General features: G+C 42.1%; 1 protein-coding gene across 2 annotated transcripts in view; it reads left to right on the top strand.

Moving 5' to 3' along the window:
• LOC147898248 (Ubiquitin-conjugating enzyme family protein) overlaps positions 1-8,172 on the top strand; it is a 120,550-nt gene extending 112,378 nt beyond the window's left edge. For both annotated transcript variants that reach the window (XM_087379258.1, XM_087379259.1), the window contains exon 13: positions 7,851-8,172. In XM_087379258.1, coding sequence (XP_087235384.1) covers positions 7,851-7,927 — 77 coding nt within the window. In that variant the 3' untranslated portion in view covers positions 7,928-8,172. The remainder of the gene's footprint in view (positions 1-7,850) is intronic.
• The last annotated feature ends 8,820 nt before the right edge of the window (positions 8,173-16,992 follow it).

Genomic DNA, 16,992 nt, shown 5'->3' with positions numbered 1-16,992 from the left:
GGTGAATAGCCCTCATATAAGACAGGGAACTGGCCTTGGGAACCTCTTAAGAAATCACGTGGTGCACCAAAATCCTCACCCATGCAGCCTCCAAGGGTGTCACAGGTTCCCATTGAAGGATTTTGGTCCAGATTGCCCACCTAGCATTCTATAGCACTTCCAAGTGCTCTAGCTTATTCTCAATTTGCTTCGAGAGGCACCTCAGTTAGGTTATTACCTCTGAGTGTAGTGCAAATGTTGCTGGAGGAGACCAGGCGATACCATGAACATCCTATCAAGTATGCCGCCCACTGTTGGGACTTGCCACGACCAGCCCCCGGCGAGCATCTAGTAGATACACACATGATTTACATCTTCAGTTCCTGAAGAATAGGTTCCTCCGAGTGTACCATGTTAACCCAACTTATTATCTACCCAGACATGGGTTAGCAATTTAAGATACAAAGAGACATGTAATGAAACGTTACAGCTACTGGAAACCGGTTTACCATTTTGGGGATGATATCCGCACAAGGGTCGGGATAGTGGATATCTCTCTTGAAGATGTTCTGATCTTGTAACCATTTGAATTTGGATATAATATGATTGTTCACTAAGACTTATTCTGAGGGAGGAGAGAAGATTGCAGAGTGAGGTTCAGCCTTTGCATTGTAACCCATTTCAACCGAAATTGAAGTCGGAGTGTTCAACCCCGTTAACATTGGCGATCCTGCGGGCTCGAAAACCTCAATCAAGTTCAGTGATCGTGGACTGCGAGGGTGCCTTGGCGCACACCGCAATATGGAGAATTGTGTGCGACTAGATGGACAATTCTAGTGTCGCAATGACGAAAACATAGTGGCCCTGTTACCAGTCAGGATCTCCAAGTTGCCCCATTCCGGAGTTCCAAAAAGAGGCAAGTTCCGACATTTCGGAACATCAACAGAACAGATTCAGAAGAACTCTAAAACTTAACAAAGTAAAAACGAGTGTTGGCATGGCAAGGCGCATAAAGGAGAATGAATGTCGAAGAATCGAAATGATGAAGACCCAATATTTAAAGGAACACGTTTGCAAATTCGACTCTGAAGAGAGCCATACGACAACAAAACAATGAGCAAGAAATAAGTAGTGGCGGGACGGAACCGAAGTTCCACCAAGGGTGGACGACAAAGTCCAAATGGTGTCTCAGGGAGAAGCGGAAGCAGAAAGTCCACAAGATCAATTCAAAGTAAATTTGGAGCTTGCTACAATTCTGGGCTCTGAGGGGTTGGATACAAGAAGAACCAACCACCGATTGCCTTCCTGTTTCTTTCTAGCTAAGGATTGAGAGTACAAAGGAACACCACTTGATCTCCCACCACTTGAGGAACCGGAGAATACTGTCCGCGAGAATTGGAAGCACCAGAGAATGCGGTAGCAAGTGCTGGAGGAAACGATGAGAAATCGGACGAAATTTGACGACGAGAAACCCTAGAAGAAGAAATTAATAAAGATAAAAGAAATTTGGAGACACGGTTCGATCAAGGCGAGGAGAATTCAAATTGTCACACCCTGTCGAATAGTCCAAGAGACGGGAGTTCAGATCCGGAAATCACCATCATCTTCAACTCCACCGCCAATTGGACCTACATCACCCATATCCCCAATGGCACATCCACAGGTGGAAATGTAGTTTTCAGTATTCCAAGGCAAGGATAAGGAGACTCCCGAAGAAAATACACTCTGAGGGGGACACTTGTCCATGAGAACTGGCCAGACCAATAGTAGGGGGTCCAAGGACTACATAGCCTCTCCCACCATGGGTCCGGAATCACTGCATTGGTCTCTATCATCTCGGTGGTTGACCCTCGCAGGTGAGCCAATGCTTGTGTCCTGCCCTCTGCAACTCGTGGTAGGTGTCTCCAAGCTCCAAAGGGCCTCGCAGGGCCAGTGTCCCACTATGCCCATCCTATGTGTGCGCGCTGCCCTAGCATGCGACCCTATGCATCTCTAACCTATGGATGCCAGATGAGCGGCTCTCTCTCAAACTCTTCCTTGCATGAGGGGCTAGCGCGAATAAGACCTGTAGACAATCTCCGCCAGACCCTATAAAGACTCCGCGTTAGTGAAAAGCCTTTTCCTGTGAGAGGGGACTCTGAGAAGATCCATCTATGGGACTACTACCACTGTCCGCCTGTGCGAGGGGTGTTCCTGAGGATACCTCTCTGGAGAAGCAGCTCTCAGGGCTCTGTGCCTGGGGTGAGCCCATGGACCATTAGCTGCCCAAAAGGGCTGTGCTTTGCATCCTTGGACCATAGTTGCACGAAACGCACGTTTCGTGGGCAGAAACGGAAACGCCGAAACGTGACGAAACGGCGTTTCGTATTTTCTGTTTTTTCAAAAACCCTAAAAACGGGATTTCTTTCGAAGTTTCGCCGCCTTCGTCTTTCGCCGCCTCCCGCATCCTTTGTGCATCCTTCCTCCTCTCTCCACCTTCTTCAAGCTCTCTCCATCCCATCCTTTGCTCTTGGACCTACCCTCACCTCCATCCTTCTCTGAGCTCTCTCCATCCTCTTCATCCTTTGCTCCATCTTCTCCATCCTGCAAGCTGCAGCCTGCAGCTTGGCAGCCTGCTCTCCTGACTCCATCCCTCCATCCTTCTTCTCTCCATCCTCTCTTTAATCTTACCTTCTACCTCTCCATCCTCCTCCTCTCCATTCTCCTTCACTTCTACCTCTCCATCCTCTCCATCCTCTTTTACCTCTATCTCTCCATCCTCCTTCTACGGTCTACCTCCCATCCTTTCTCACGAGTCACTTGTGACCTCTCCATCCTCCTTCTCACCTCTCCATCCTCCTCAATGCCGAGAGATGCTTATTGGGTCCATGTCTCCCTCCTGGATAGTTATAAAGGAGGCGGTGGCTCCAAGAAGTGGAGATGCAACTATTGCGGCATAAGCAAGACGGGGTCTGTCACACGGGTGAAAGACCATCTAGCAGGTGTTCCCTGCAAGGATGTATGACCTTGTGAGTTCGTGCCTACTGCAGTGAAAGGTGGCCTAACAGAATGGAAGCGTGCGCGTATGGCAGCCTTGGCTGCAAAAAGTGGAGGACAAGGGCTGCAAGATGAAGAAGAGGCTGCTGACACTGAGCCATTGGATGATGCCAGCACATTGGGTTCTACAAAGAGAAGTAGAGGGGCATCAACTACATCGAGCGCGGGTCCTAGTGCCACAAGAACACCCTTGCCGCATGGATCAATTAGTGTGGATGCTAGTGCGGGGAAAAGAGGATCACTGCAAAGGTCTAGCATTCAAGCACGCTTGTAAAAGCAAGCAGTGAAGGAGGCCACTAGTGAGCTCACAAAGCTCTTCATACAATGTGCAATACCCTTTCATGTGGCGAAGACTACACGATGGAGGAAGGCCATGAGAGCCGTAAGCCGCATTGGGTATGAATGGGAAGGGCCTACATATGAGGCCTTGCGGACAAGAGAGCTAAGAAGAGAGAGGGAATGTATGGAAGACCAAATGAAGCCCTTGAAAGAGACTTGGAAAAAATATGGATGCACACTCTTATGCGATGGATGGTCAGATGCACGCTAGAGGAATGTGTACAATATTTTAGTGTCTTCTTGCAAGGGAACCATGTTCTTGAGAGCCATAGATGCTTCCACTGCAGGTACAGTGATTACAGGGCTGTATACTTGGGAGCATTTACGGGCAGCCATTATGGAGATAGGTGTTGAGTATGTGGTGCAGGTGGTGACAGATAATGGCAGCAATTGTGTGTCAATGGGTGCCATGTTAGAAGATGAGTTCCCTAAGATTGTGTGGACACCCTGTGCCTCACATTGCCTTGATCTTTTGATCGAGGACCTAGGGAAGATACCTTGGATTGATGCCATCTTCTCCACAGCCCGCAGTTTTGTGAAGTTTGTCACGAAGAGACCCAAAGTCCTCAGCATCTATCGGGCTTACAGTGACCTTGAGCTATTGAAACCTCCAACCACAAGGTTTGCTTACATGTTCATAGTGGTGGAGAGGCTTGTGCGAGTGCGCCAGGGCTTGTTGCGCACTGTTGTGTCTCGGGAGTGGGGAGATTGGGATGATAGAGGCCAAGCAAAGTCTATCAAATTTTTTCGCATGATCATGGATGAGTCTTGGTGGAATCAGGCGGAGGCATTAATCAAATCGATTAATCCTATCTACACGGTGCTTTGCATCACAGACATGGAGGGAAGCACATTAGGGCTCTTGTACGAGTTTATGGACAAAATTGGAGAGGCCCTCAACAGAAACACTTCCCTATCGCCTGATAAGTAAGACTTTTTACTTTTGTAATATGTATAATTATTGCAGTTACTAAATGGCAATTTGTTATCATGAAGCCTGGAATTTTCAGATATATATTATGTATGTACTATTATCTATAGTCTATGAATTTTGCATGCATAATGCATTCTAATTTCTTGTGGCATGATTTAGGGTTGAGTCCATCCGTGCTATATGGAATAAGCGGTGGAATTGGTTCCACCGCCCAATCCATGCGGTGGCACATGTATTGCATCCGCTCTGGCGCAGTCAAGAGCAATATGAGAATGACGAGTTGGAGGAGGGGATGCAATAGTATCTACAAAATTGGACGGGTGGTGACTTGGAGATGCAACGAAGACGGGAGGATGAACTTCTATTGTTCCGCAATCACAGCCTCTCCTTTGGTCGACCTACGGCTAGGCTGCGAGAGACACAGTTGCAACCTGTCTCCTAGTGGGAGAAATATGGCAACTGTACTCCTACTTTGGTAAGAGTCTAAGAGACAAGTTCCAACGCCACTAGTTGGAGCTTAGTCGTTAAGTAATTTGAAGTTTTATCTACTACAAATATGTTAAAAGTTATCAAGTTCCTGATACTTATCTCGGCTTAATTGGCTTATGGTAGAAACGCCTTGCTATACGTGTTCTCTCATAGGACTGCAGTTCCGGTCCTTGTGAGAGGAACTGGAGAACTTGGGCCCTCTTTCACACAAAGAAGAGGAACAGATTGAGCACGGCTCAATTGGAGCGGTTGGTTTTTTGTCATTGCAACCTCCGTCTCCTTGAGTTCACCGCCGGCTGCCCCGAACCTCGCCAAGTGAATGTAGACAAGGTGGACGTGGAGAAGATGGAGGTCATACCAGATATCCCACGGGAGGAGCTGGACATATACACCATGTTGTATGAGGAGCTGTCAGCACCAGCACACCACACACGATCATACACTCAACCATCTGGAGATGGTGCTAGTACTTCAGTTGCACCCGATGGTCCTGATCCTGATGTTGATGATTCTTCTTCAGACAGTGACACAGATGCCTCGAACTTATCTGAGGACGCAGAGGATGACGATGACGAGGAGTCCATGGATGATGCAGATGATCAGTAGTCCTGCTGCTTTTTTTTATATCATCCATGAGTGCTTTTATTTTGAGTCTTGCATGACTCATGAGTCATGAGTCATGAATCATGATCATGAAATTTGTGGACCATGAATCATGATCATCTATGGAGTCTGGACATTGAATACTTTCAAGTTTCAAGTTTCAAGTTTCAACTTGTGTGCTAAGTTTAAACTTTTAAGTACTTCAAACTTCTAAATTTCAGATTCTTGTAATGCCAAACTTGTGTCATGACTCATGATACATGTTGATTTCAGATTATTGAAGCATCATTCAAGAATTTAGAGTCATAGAGGCATGAATCATGAATGATGCATTGATGCTTGAAGGCTGAAGCCTGAAGCTTCAGCCTTCAAGTATAGATAATTGTAATTTGTATTATGTATGATTTGCACTCTATTGATAATTATATTATGTATAAAAAATAAAATTTTATACATAAATTGTATCATATTGCCGTTTCTTCCGTTTCCGTTTCGGCGGGGCCCGGAAACTCCGTTTCTTCCGTTTCCGTTTCGGCTGGTAACTATGCCCTGGACCAATGATACCCAGCCCCACTCATGCATGCGGCAGAATCACTGTTTGCTACACAACTCCGGCTCTTGTATTCCACGTGCCATCTGACCTCACCCATAGGGCTATTGATAAGGTGATCATCCTCTACGCACTAACACAAAAATTGTCAAAATCTGAGGACTTCCCACGCCGACACGTGGCAGAACAGAATCCAGGGCACTTCCCACGATGGATTTTTGCATAGAGGTAGCCCTTGGGCTCAAGATAGGATGCTTCAATATGCAGGACAAGATAATGAATATTTACCCACAAAATTCCTAAAAAAGGGCTCTGAACAGAACCTTCTACTAATGTTGCCCAACAGTAGCTAAACTCAGGGACTGTGTAGCAGGAAATAGCAGAGAAGAAGCAAGGGGTTCGGATAGAGTCTCTCTTACATGAAGAGGGCATGGGAATTGGTAGCTCCCACGTGGGCTGGCTAGCATGGCTGCTAGATGCTGTCCTTCTTGCATGTACAGTTTTCAGGCCGATGTTTAGGAGGTACAAACACTCAATGAAAGAAGTGTACTTGTATTAGTGTCGAATATGAGTGGAGGGTACAGCTGAATCCCCTTTTATATTTTGGGAAGTGGGCCAGCAACACCATTGCTTATGGGATAAGTTCAACAGGCTGCCACATGGCAAACCCACTTAACATACTGGGCCCATTTAAGTGGCTACTGCTAATCCTAGTGTACCCTACTGTTACAGTGTTGTGTTTTTAGAGGATGAGTTTGGGCTCTCTCTCTCTCTCTCTCTCTCTCTCTCTCTCTATCTATCTATCTATCTATCTATCTCTCTCTCTCTCTCTCTCTCTATATATATATATATATATATATTTCTTTTTTTCCTTTTTTTGTGTGTGGGGGGATGGTCTTCAAACGGTAGCTAAAAATGATAGTGCCATGGCTATCCAAGTAGCACATTAACTCTATGGACATGCTCAATGCATCCCTCAATATGGACATTATGCTTGCCCTCAACGGAACCAAGAGTGGTGCCCAGTAAGTGTCGAAAAGATGTGGGTAGCATTAGTACCCTATTTTATGTCAAGCGTGATGCCCAATGATGATTCAAACTCTATTGAAATGATGTTGTGGGTGGAACTCGTATCAATCAGAAATAGAGCTGGCTTGTTGATTTCAAGGGCACGGGGGCTAAATTCTCTCCCTTTTAACCATGTGCAAGTGCTCCTACTTTTGCTGTCTCTTTTTTGGCCACTTCCTTGACTGGTTTTAACCCTTCGTTTTTCAAATGCATACTGTAAATACTTGTGTGCTTGTTCAAAACATATGCACAAGCCGGCCTTCCTATACTTAATGCCATTTTGGTGGTCTTGAAGGATTTGGTGGGTTTTCTGCTTGTGTTGGATTTGGTCTGGGTTTCTTTATTTGAAACCAATCCCTCTCTTTTTGAAACTCGGGCCATTCCAAACTACCTACTTGGTGGTCTTTGAAGGATTTGGCTTGTTCTTTGCTTGGGTTGGATTTGATTTTGGTTTGTTTATTTGAAATCTTCTCTCTTATTTGGAAACTCAGGCCCATTCCAAACCATCTTCTTTTCGTTTCAATGTGGAACCAGATCCTCTAGCTTATATATTGAAGCAAGCTCTTTCCTTCCGAATACCTGGCACAACTGTCGATGGTACTTTCTGTCTTGCTCATCGGGACTCTCAAAAGATGTTTGCAGGGGAGAGAGAGAGAGAGAGAGAGAGAGAGAGAGAGAGAGAGTATTAACGTCCACGGAAGACCAAAGGTCTCTGGGACAATAACAAACCATCCAATACAATAGCTTAGTGAGGGCACATGGCAGCTCCCAAGGAGTGCATAAAGTAACTCCAATTATTGAGCGAGAGAGAGAGAGAGAGATCCTGTAAACAATACTTCCATTCCTTTGCAGATATTGATGAGGAAGATATGTTGGAACACTATCTTTCTGGAAAATCAGATAACAGTTCCTTTCGAGCTCAGGCCTGAATACCTCCACCTGGTTTATTTTGATGAAAGGAAAAATTCTGTGCTATGGTATGATCTGAGTGAATGCATATTTTCAATGGACAATGGCCTCAGCGGTTATGTTGACCATTGGCTGTTATGAAGACTGGAAGATTGTTACTGCTATAATGATAATATCACTCGTCTTCTTCTGAAATTTCAAATAGGAGCTTCATCAACATCACATGGAAAATTTATGTAGGGTTAATAGAATGCAGTTTGGGACCTTGTTGTTCTATGATAATTGTTCTATTATGAAGTTGCCCAATCCTCTGGTATTTTTCTATGAGGGATGTATAAGATGTCTCCATATGGCTTTAGGCATGTATGCTCTACTAAAAATTGGATCCTTGGATGACAAATTAGAAATTGGATTTGTACGGCCAGGCTTAGTTATCTTCCTGCCATAGATGGCATATCGTTTTGGCAACTGCATCCCAAAAGGAATAAATGGCAGGGATGCCATCATCTGGAATAAGTTGCAGGGATGGAAGGAGTGTCATGATCTATTGCAAATGCTAAGGTTTGCACTATCAACGTATAATCACCATGTATTTATATGGACCAGGATCCTAGTTCTCTGAGCGCCAATGAGTATTTGTAAATCCTCTCAAGTCTTCCTCTTGTTTATTAGAGATTCCTTTCTAATTTTTCGTTACAAAACGTATGGACAGGAAAATGATTTCATGTTTCTTTGAGTTGCTAATTTGTGAAATCTATGTTTATATTGTGTACATTATCAAATAATGCTCGTTTGTAGGATTGCCATCTTAATGTTTTCCCTTAAAGCCATAGGTGGTTTCTGTGAAGCATACAAATCATGCTGTGTAAAATATAACTGGACAGGTTATGGAAAGAATGATCGCCCTCTTCCTCTCCCTCACCATATCCCTCTCTTGCTCCCCCTTCCCTCCTTCCTTGCCGCACACCCTCTTATTACATTAAAAACACTGCTGATGGTGACCCATCTTGTTATCCATGGAAAAAAATTATTGTCTACAAGGTCGCCTTCAATTTCAATTCACTCTATAGCTCATCTTGATACTCGGGAGAGTGATTAAGCTCCACCAAACTAGCCACAAGGGTCTCCCTTGTTGGCTTTATTTTCCCTCCACCTCGTGGACTTGCCAATTATCTACCACATCTTCGCTACTTGAGATAGCTTGGGGGCTATTGCATGGGTCACATCAAAGATTGCTTTATTTATTTATTTAATTTAAAAAAGAAATGAATTGTCTATTAATGCTTGGAAAAAACAAACCATACAAATTAGCTATCCATGTGACGTTGATCGTGGGAGAAATACAATTGGTTGTTGATGAGCCTATTTGTAGAGAACCCACCTCAGTGCTTACTGGATCTTAGAAGTAGGGGCCAATAACCATGATTGGGGACTATAAACCAGCAAATGCCTTGCTTTGCGAAGGATTGCAAGCCATGCCTTGCCAAAATGTGCTTGTCTCTTGTAATCGTCCCTTGCTCCTATGTGGCACACAAGGTGGAAATATCTTATGAAATGGCAACTAGGGCAATTGTTAGGGATACTTGTTGGACGCTCATCACCACGTTGTAATGGGCAACTGATGTTGCAAGGCAATGATGTAGACAATGTCCTTCGATGATGGTAATGTCATTGGTGGAAATGAAACCTCAATTCGAAAGGTGATTTGTCTAAAAATCTTGTTGGCGAAACCATCTCTATTGAAGGGGCAGACCTCCCTTTGTCATCCGCGTCCTAGCCATGATTTGAAGGGGCCCTTGCCAAATCATCTATGCTCGACAGATAATGCAAAATCATCTCGAGATATCTATTTGTGCATTGGTCGCACCTCATGTCCCGTTGCATTTACTCCACACGGACCAATGGCCCTCATGACCCACCATCCAAAAGAAACATGTAATTTTTTGTGAATGGAGGCTAGTCCACATGCACGGCAAAAAGTCTAGTAATGACCTCTTGGGGCACATGTTGCTTTCTCGAAGGATCTACGCAGCCACATCAAGTTGAAGATGATGATTGATGCTTGTAGTGTAGAGAAAATAGGCACCTCTATAATCTTGTTGGAATGTTCGCTCTAGAAAGTTATAACCACTTACTTAGAACCACTATACCTCTTGCAGAAGATGGTGCTCCCATTGTACTTCTTGTAGATGATGGTCCTCCCACAACCAAAGTCAGCATTGCGATAGGTCTTGCACCGAAGTGGTTAGTACTAGGTCAATGGACTACCCCTACCAAGATGACTTGCTACATTTACCCGTTGTCTTTCATGCAGGTCTAGGACCTAGACCTGCCATAGCTAAAGTCTCGCTATGTCCTCTTTGTACTAGCCACGATATGAAGCCCCCCCCCCCCCCACACACACACACACAAGAGGATTATGTTGTGGGGTAGCTCCACAAACAATGCAAGATCATTTCAATATCTCTATCTGTGCACTGGCACACCTTGTGTCTACTCCAAACACGGATGAATGGGCAATCCCCCATGGCCCACCATCCAAATACTTTCATTTCTAGGTGGTGCATCAAGCTAAAGATGATTGATGCTTGTAGTGTTGAGAAAAAGGGCACCTCTATAATCCTACCTATCCAATGTGCGTCCATTCCTCTAGCATACATGTCTCCTGCTTATGAACCTATGGATGCCAGAGAAGGGGATGGTACTCATGCTCCTCGTGAAATCTAGGGCTAGCTAAATTGAGTCCACCACCAAGTGTTGCCACATCCTACGCCACCATAAAGACTCAGGGGTGGTAGCATCTATCTCTAGCATCCTCGGACCTACCCCTCTCCGGTAAGAGTGCGCTTTTCCCGATGCCTTTGTCTCTCAATGGAAGTTGACTCCATGATCCAAATGAACTAGCTAGAATTAAACAAATGCATAAGGAGATGGAGAGCTTACCTGGCAAAGCTGGAGATCTGAGAGGGGTAGATGGTAGAGGGAGAGATGGAGGTTAGAGGAACTAAACAAGAAGGGATTGGGGTAGAATATAGAGTAATTTATTTTTAGAAATGTTTCTTGTTATTTTTAGTAAATAGGATAGACTAGCAATCAAAGCAATGTGTTTTCAAAATAGCAAACATAAAGTACTTTAAATCATATTCAAGCACACCACGCCCATTTTCAAAATACGGTAAATTATATCGAAGCACGTTGTAAAATTTGATTTCATGACCGAATTAAAAATAAAAAACACTTTAACCATAAGAAAATTGCACATACCTGGTGATTCTTTGAACTCTTGGGCGTATTCTAGAATTAATGAGAAACAAATGTGGGAATCTCATGTTTATAGAGAAAATTTTCTATTTTTAAAAATCTCTATGCTCAAAACCCTAAACCTAACCTTGACTTTTATGGTCAAGCATATAATTTTCACCTTTCATTGTTGCATGGCACTTTGGGGCATCCCCTTTGAAGCTTGTCAAAGTTCTGCATGGGAGGTTCGTTTGACACTACGTCTATCTCAATTTCTTCTTGTCATAGTTCCAAGGGCGCTTCCTTTGCTACATTGGATGTATCTTGTGCCACCTTGGATGTGTCTCCTACTCCTTCACCTAAGCATGATGGTGGACATAGAAGCCCAAGTACTCAAATCCATGGACCTAATATTTCCATTGAAGAGAATGAAATAATAGATGTCGAAGCAAGCACGAGAGTTCGACAAGTGTTATCAGGTATGTGGTCCATGTCTAAGTTCATTCAATGGCTCTCTTTGTTTTATTTTTGAAGCTAGAAATTATTTCTTACAAGGGACATCTAATCCAGATGGATCTCAACGACTGTCTCGGCTATCACAAAAGGGAAAGCAGAATTCAATCTCGTCTATTGAGGAGAGAGTAAAGGGAATACTAATGAATGTGGACCTCAAAAAGTCTAGCTACACAAGACGGAGAGCTCACATAATGCTAGACACTGCACATCTGAAAGAGACCTGCAATACTCTTTGTTGTAGCAGAATGTACCTGGTCACTTTTGGGGTTTCAAAATTAAGACTGTTATGGTAAAATTTTGTTGAAATGAATAAAGATGATCAAAAATTTTATTTAGCATGGTTTGTAAGACCTAGGGAAAACAATATGAACAAAATTGTGTTTGAGTACTCATTCAGTTCAAGGATTATTTGTCACAAAGCATATAGACTTGCACATTCTCTTGGCAACGAAAGGCTAAAAAGATTACAGGCCCGCCTCTATAAAGACCCCCGCATTTGTACAGCATGACAAATGAGAGTGCGTGGACCACATGGCAATATGGTATGCTCGTGGTTGCAAGACTTTGTGCAAAAACATGTCGAGGCTCTTCCAAATAGTGACTAGTTGCACTTACCAGATAATTTCTCCAAGCCTAAGATCCATTCTATGTACAAGGATGCCATGGTTACCGCAGGTGACGAGTACGTGACATACCAGCATTTTTGTAGGACTTGGAAGAATGAATTCAACAACGCGAAGATACCAAAGCTTTGTCGCTTTGGTGTGTGTGCCATATTCGTGGACTTCAAGGCCTTGCATAATAGAAGTCAAGGACAAGAGAGAGGTGTGTGATGATGCTGTGAAATTTTCTTCTTTTTGACAAAAATCGTTTGCTTGCAACATCTAATCGTTTTCTATATTTGCAAAAGTAGCAATCGCAGAGTTGCAAATGCATCGAGAAATGCCAGCTCTAGAAAGGAAGAAGTTAGCGAAGCATCGCAAGAAGAGCTACCAACAGCTTGATAAGTACATAACCATCATCATTGATGGGATGGATAAAAAGAAGACCAATCTTCCACACTTCAAACGAATGCCCAAGGAGTTGAAAGAGGAGAACTTCATCACATATCACGTGGTTGGATGCGTGATCTACCATGGTGAATTAATTCCCAAGGTTTATTTGACAACACCAAATGTAAGAAATGATCCTAATCTCATAGTTTCCGTTCTTAATGATGCATTGAGGAATCTTACACAACCTCTTCCAAAAGTGCTGTATGTCCAACTTGATAACACATCGAGAGAGAATAAGAATCAAGTTATGTTGGCATACCTTTGCATGCTTGTTGAGAAAGGCATATTTCTGAAAGTGAAATTAGGATTCCTTATGGTGGGTCACACACATGACCTTATTGATCAGATGTTTAGCCGGTTCTCAATAAAGTTAAGAAGGAAAGAAGCATGGGGTGGGGATGCAATGATCCACATTTTCTAGGATGCATATGTGTCAAAATTGATCATTGCAAACATGGAAAAAACAACAGATTTTAGACGCTTTGTGTTTGGTGACTAACGAGCGAACTGATCAATGTATTGAGAAGCTCAACGAGTTAAGCTTTCAACACTAATTTCGAATGAAGAAAGATCAAGAAGGCACGACGTTGTTGTGGGGGAAGTTCTATTCCACATCACCGACTTGGGTTCTAGTTAAAGGATTGAAGTTCTTGAAGTATGTTGCAAAGCGTGAGTTGTATGTGGCACCCTTACAACCTTTACAATCAGTGAGAAAGGTGCAACGAGCCATGAAGGAGGGGAGAGATATAAACCCTATAAGTTCAGTCAATGAGATTAGAGGAACAATCTAGCATGCTGCAACGTATTTTGAAGATGTGGTGTAGACATGGTGGAATCCATTCTTTACATCCCAAATACTTATCAATCACCAACTAAATGACCCCCAAGTGTGTTAGATTTTAGTTGGCCATAATGGATTGAACAAGATTTTGTAAATGCGCGTATGAATGCTTCTTCAAGTGCGCATTTACATGCACCTTCAAAGAAGAACTATCTTGGGGAGGAGAGAGAAATGTAGCTTGGAGCAAGAAAGTCCAAAAAAGCCAGGGAAAGGGTTCCAGAAATGTGGAGTGGTAGCATCGAGGACTTGGTAGTGGGTATTATGGTTGCTGTGTTAGCAACAGATGATCCTAGTGGATTTTCTTTTTGGATTGCTAAAGTTGTGAAAGTCGAAAAGGAAGGTTCAAACACCAAGTCAATAGAGGTGCATTGGTTTTTCACCAAGTCCATGGATGCTTTCACGGGTCGATATAACCCAGAGATGGTGGTAACAAGGAAGGGTGGCCAAAAAGGAAAGAGGGTGACAAAGAATTGTCCAAGAATTGATACTCTACAATTAGATGAGGTAGATATTTTGGTATATGCATTTTAATTAACACAAGCCGGGCATTTGCCAAAGGAGACACAATACATAATATCCCAAAAAATTCCAAAGATATTAATTGGATGCAGTGAACAAATGGAAGCCAAGACACGCCATGCAAAAAAGAGGGTGGTAGCTAAACTTAGGCTCTAGTGCATTTGAAGGTGTAGGATTAGAGGAAGAGTATTATCCTTTGTAGGATTGGTGGCATGTGTGTTTGTGCAACAATGTGATTTGTACCTTTTTAGGATTTTGAAATCTATTATGCCATGGTCCTTTTATGTGCATTGGATGCATAGGCCCTTATTGTATTGGTTTTAAAAAATTAGTGTATTTTTTGCAATTTTGATATTCCAAGTGTAGGTGTTTATGCCCATTTTCCAAAAGAACTTTGTCGGCAAAATTTCATAAAAGCATGGTTTTTATGTATTTTTTTAAAAACCATCGTGCAAAAAGGCCATCTTTTTCAAATAAACGTAAAATTCACATGAAAAAGAGGGAATCTTTCAAAGATTGCCTAGAGTTATCTTTTTGAGGTTACAGTTCTTGAATTAGATGTTACACTGTTGAAAGCCCAAGGAGAAGGATTTAGACAAAGGTGGACAGGAAGATGTTAAGGGAAAGGAGAAAGACGAAAATAAGTCACCTCAACTGCAGCTTTTTGAATTTGTACACAAGTCTAAATGTCAAATGCATTATCCCAAATAATATGATATGTTCAATAAGGAGATGGATTTGCATTCTCTTCTAGTGTAGCACAAGGATTTTCTTGGAGAGGAGTATGGTTCTTTCAAGAAGCTGACAGTTGAAGGAGCTAAAGTTGTAAATAGCAAAACCTTTGTGCATATTAAGGACATTGCCGGAAATGACAGGATTAGGTATCAAATGCACAAACTATTTGATAGTTTTGAAGACTGTGATAAGGGAATCTGCTGTGTAAACAAGGGCAATTGCAAGATACTGGAAGAGTTACTTGCATTTGCAATGTACATACACTATGCTGGTGGTTCAGTTGAGGAGGCAAAGGATAGTGATGAGGAATAGGAAACATAAAAGATGCGGAAGAGAATATAGACCCAAAAGAGGAGGAGCTTGTAGTTGTAGCATGGATCTAATGGCTCTAGAAAATGAGACACTAAAGATGCTGTTCTAGTGGATAACTTTGAGGTTAAAAGCTCCGACCTCACTGTGCCCATTCTTCCCTCTTTCAACATTGAGGGCAAAGAGTATGTCTTGTTGTATGACATATAATGCCTCTTCAATTTGAGAGAGGATTATGCAATTGCCCTTATTGCTTAGTCTTGTAGGGTTGACAAGGAAGTCAAGATTGATCACGATCCTTTGTTAGAGCTGGAGGACAAGTTCAATCTTTCAAAAGAATTTTCCATCTGTTTTGAGCAAGCCAAAATATATGAAGATGTGGATGAGACAATCTTTCAAGAAATGCAAACACAAATGAACCTCACAGCAAGCTTGGATATAAGTTAGATGGGTATCTCCTTGTTTAAGAATGATGTGATGTAGAAAGATGAGAATATTGAGGTAAAGCACCTACCTTTCTTGAATTTTGAGTTTAGATATGTAATTTAATGGTTTGTTTTTAAAAGTGAGTGTGTTTTGCATATGGCAGTTGTTCGTTGAAGATGACACATTCCTCCTAGGGGCAACTAGAAGTAGAATTCTTGGGCTTGGTAAACTATCAAGCCTTTCGCACTATATTAAAGACCTATCTTCTGCTATTGCAAAGATATTGAATTTTCACAGATTGCTTAGTAACAATGGAGCTATTATCACATATTTTTTCAAGTGTTTGTGAAAATTTTTGGGTGTTCATCCTATATCATGGCAAACACATAAGATCATTCTGATAGAGAAGCGGTCTGCTTTAATTATTTTTGGGTGTTATGCTGGAAAGCATGGCTCAAGAGCTGGTTACTTTTTCACATATACTACCTGGGCACTATTTTATAAGATGGAAGTAGAGTTGAATTGTGAGAACAGATCATTTAAGAATGTCTTAGTTATGTTTAATGTACATTTTGAAATAGAAATATATGTATTACATTTCAAATATTTCAAAGGTTGCATACAAGGACACAATAAGTGCAATCTCTTATGCATGAAAGAGCCAAGTCATTGTTCATTGCAAACATTTTTTTGTTACATTAAATGACAACTATTGAGGAAAAAGATTTAGCACTTAGTTTCTACCCACTTGTGGTTTACAAATATCTTTGAGTGCCTCCACTGAGCATGTCTCTCTGTTGCATTTAAGTTCTCTACAGTCTACCTCCTTCTTTCCTTTTAAGCCAATCTAAAAGCTAGCTTAACCTGTGATGTATTGACTTTCTTCTTGGCTTGAAGCCTTTGTAGTATGCCTCGATAGAACCACTTAAAGACTTCTTTCAAACTATTGGCTTTCTGTTTTGCTCCAAAATATTGTATATGTCTAAAGAATGTATTCCGTCCCATGTAGTGTGATTTCTCCATTCCCTGTGTGGACCAAATTGCAGGGCATCCATATTTTTTTACAAAGAAAGGAAGGTGATTGTAGATTATATGTTGTTTTGATACAGAGGCAAGTGGGCATTAGAAATACATAAAAATAATATTGTTTTCTTTAAAAAAATGCATGCACAAAAACAAGATATTATTCTTATCATGTAGTGAGTTATGTTACATGTTGTCCATGCCTCTTTCATTGCCTTTCCAAAACTCTTTACCGCTTCTTCAAATGCTTGTTGATCATTCTTGCTCCAGGTAACGATCACAAAAAACAAAAAGCTTGTCTAAGCATTTCCACACTTTTGCCTTGACATCTCTTGCCAATCCGTCTGCTTGATGATCTTTGACAGCATTGTGTACTTTTCTCCACAAGTTATACTTTATTCTTGATATAGATGTTGTCTTA

The sequence above is a fragment of the Dipteris shenzhenensis genome, chromosome 9 (assembly GCF_047967505.1).
Source record: "Dipteris shenzhenensis isolate YYH24624 ecotype China chromosome 9, Dip_SZ_1.0, whole genome shotgun sequence".
NCBI lineage: Eukaryota > Viridiplantae > Streptophyta > Polypodiopsida > Gleicheniales > Dipteridaceae > Dipteris > Dipteris shenzhenensis.
Note: the sequence above shows the minus strand (reverse complement) of the source record. Positions and strands in the feature narration are given on the sequence as shown.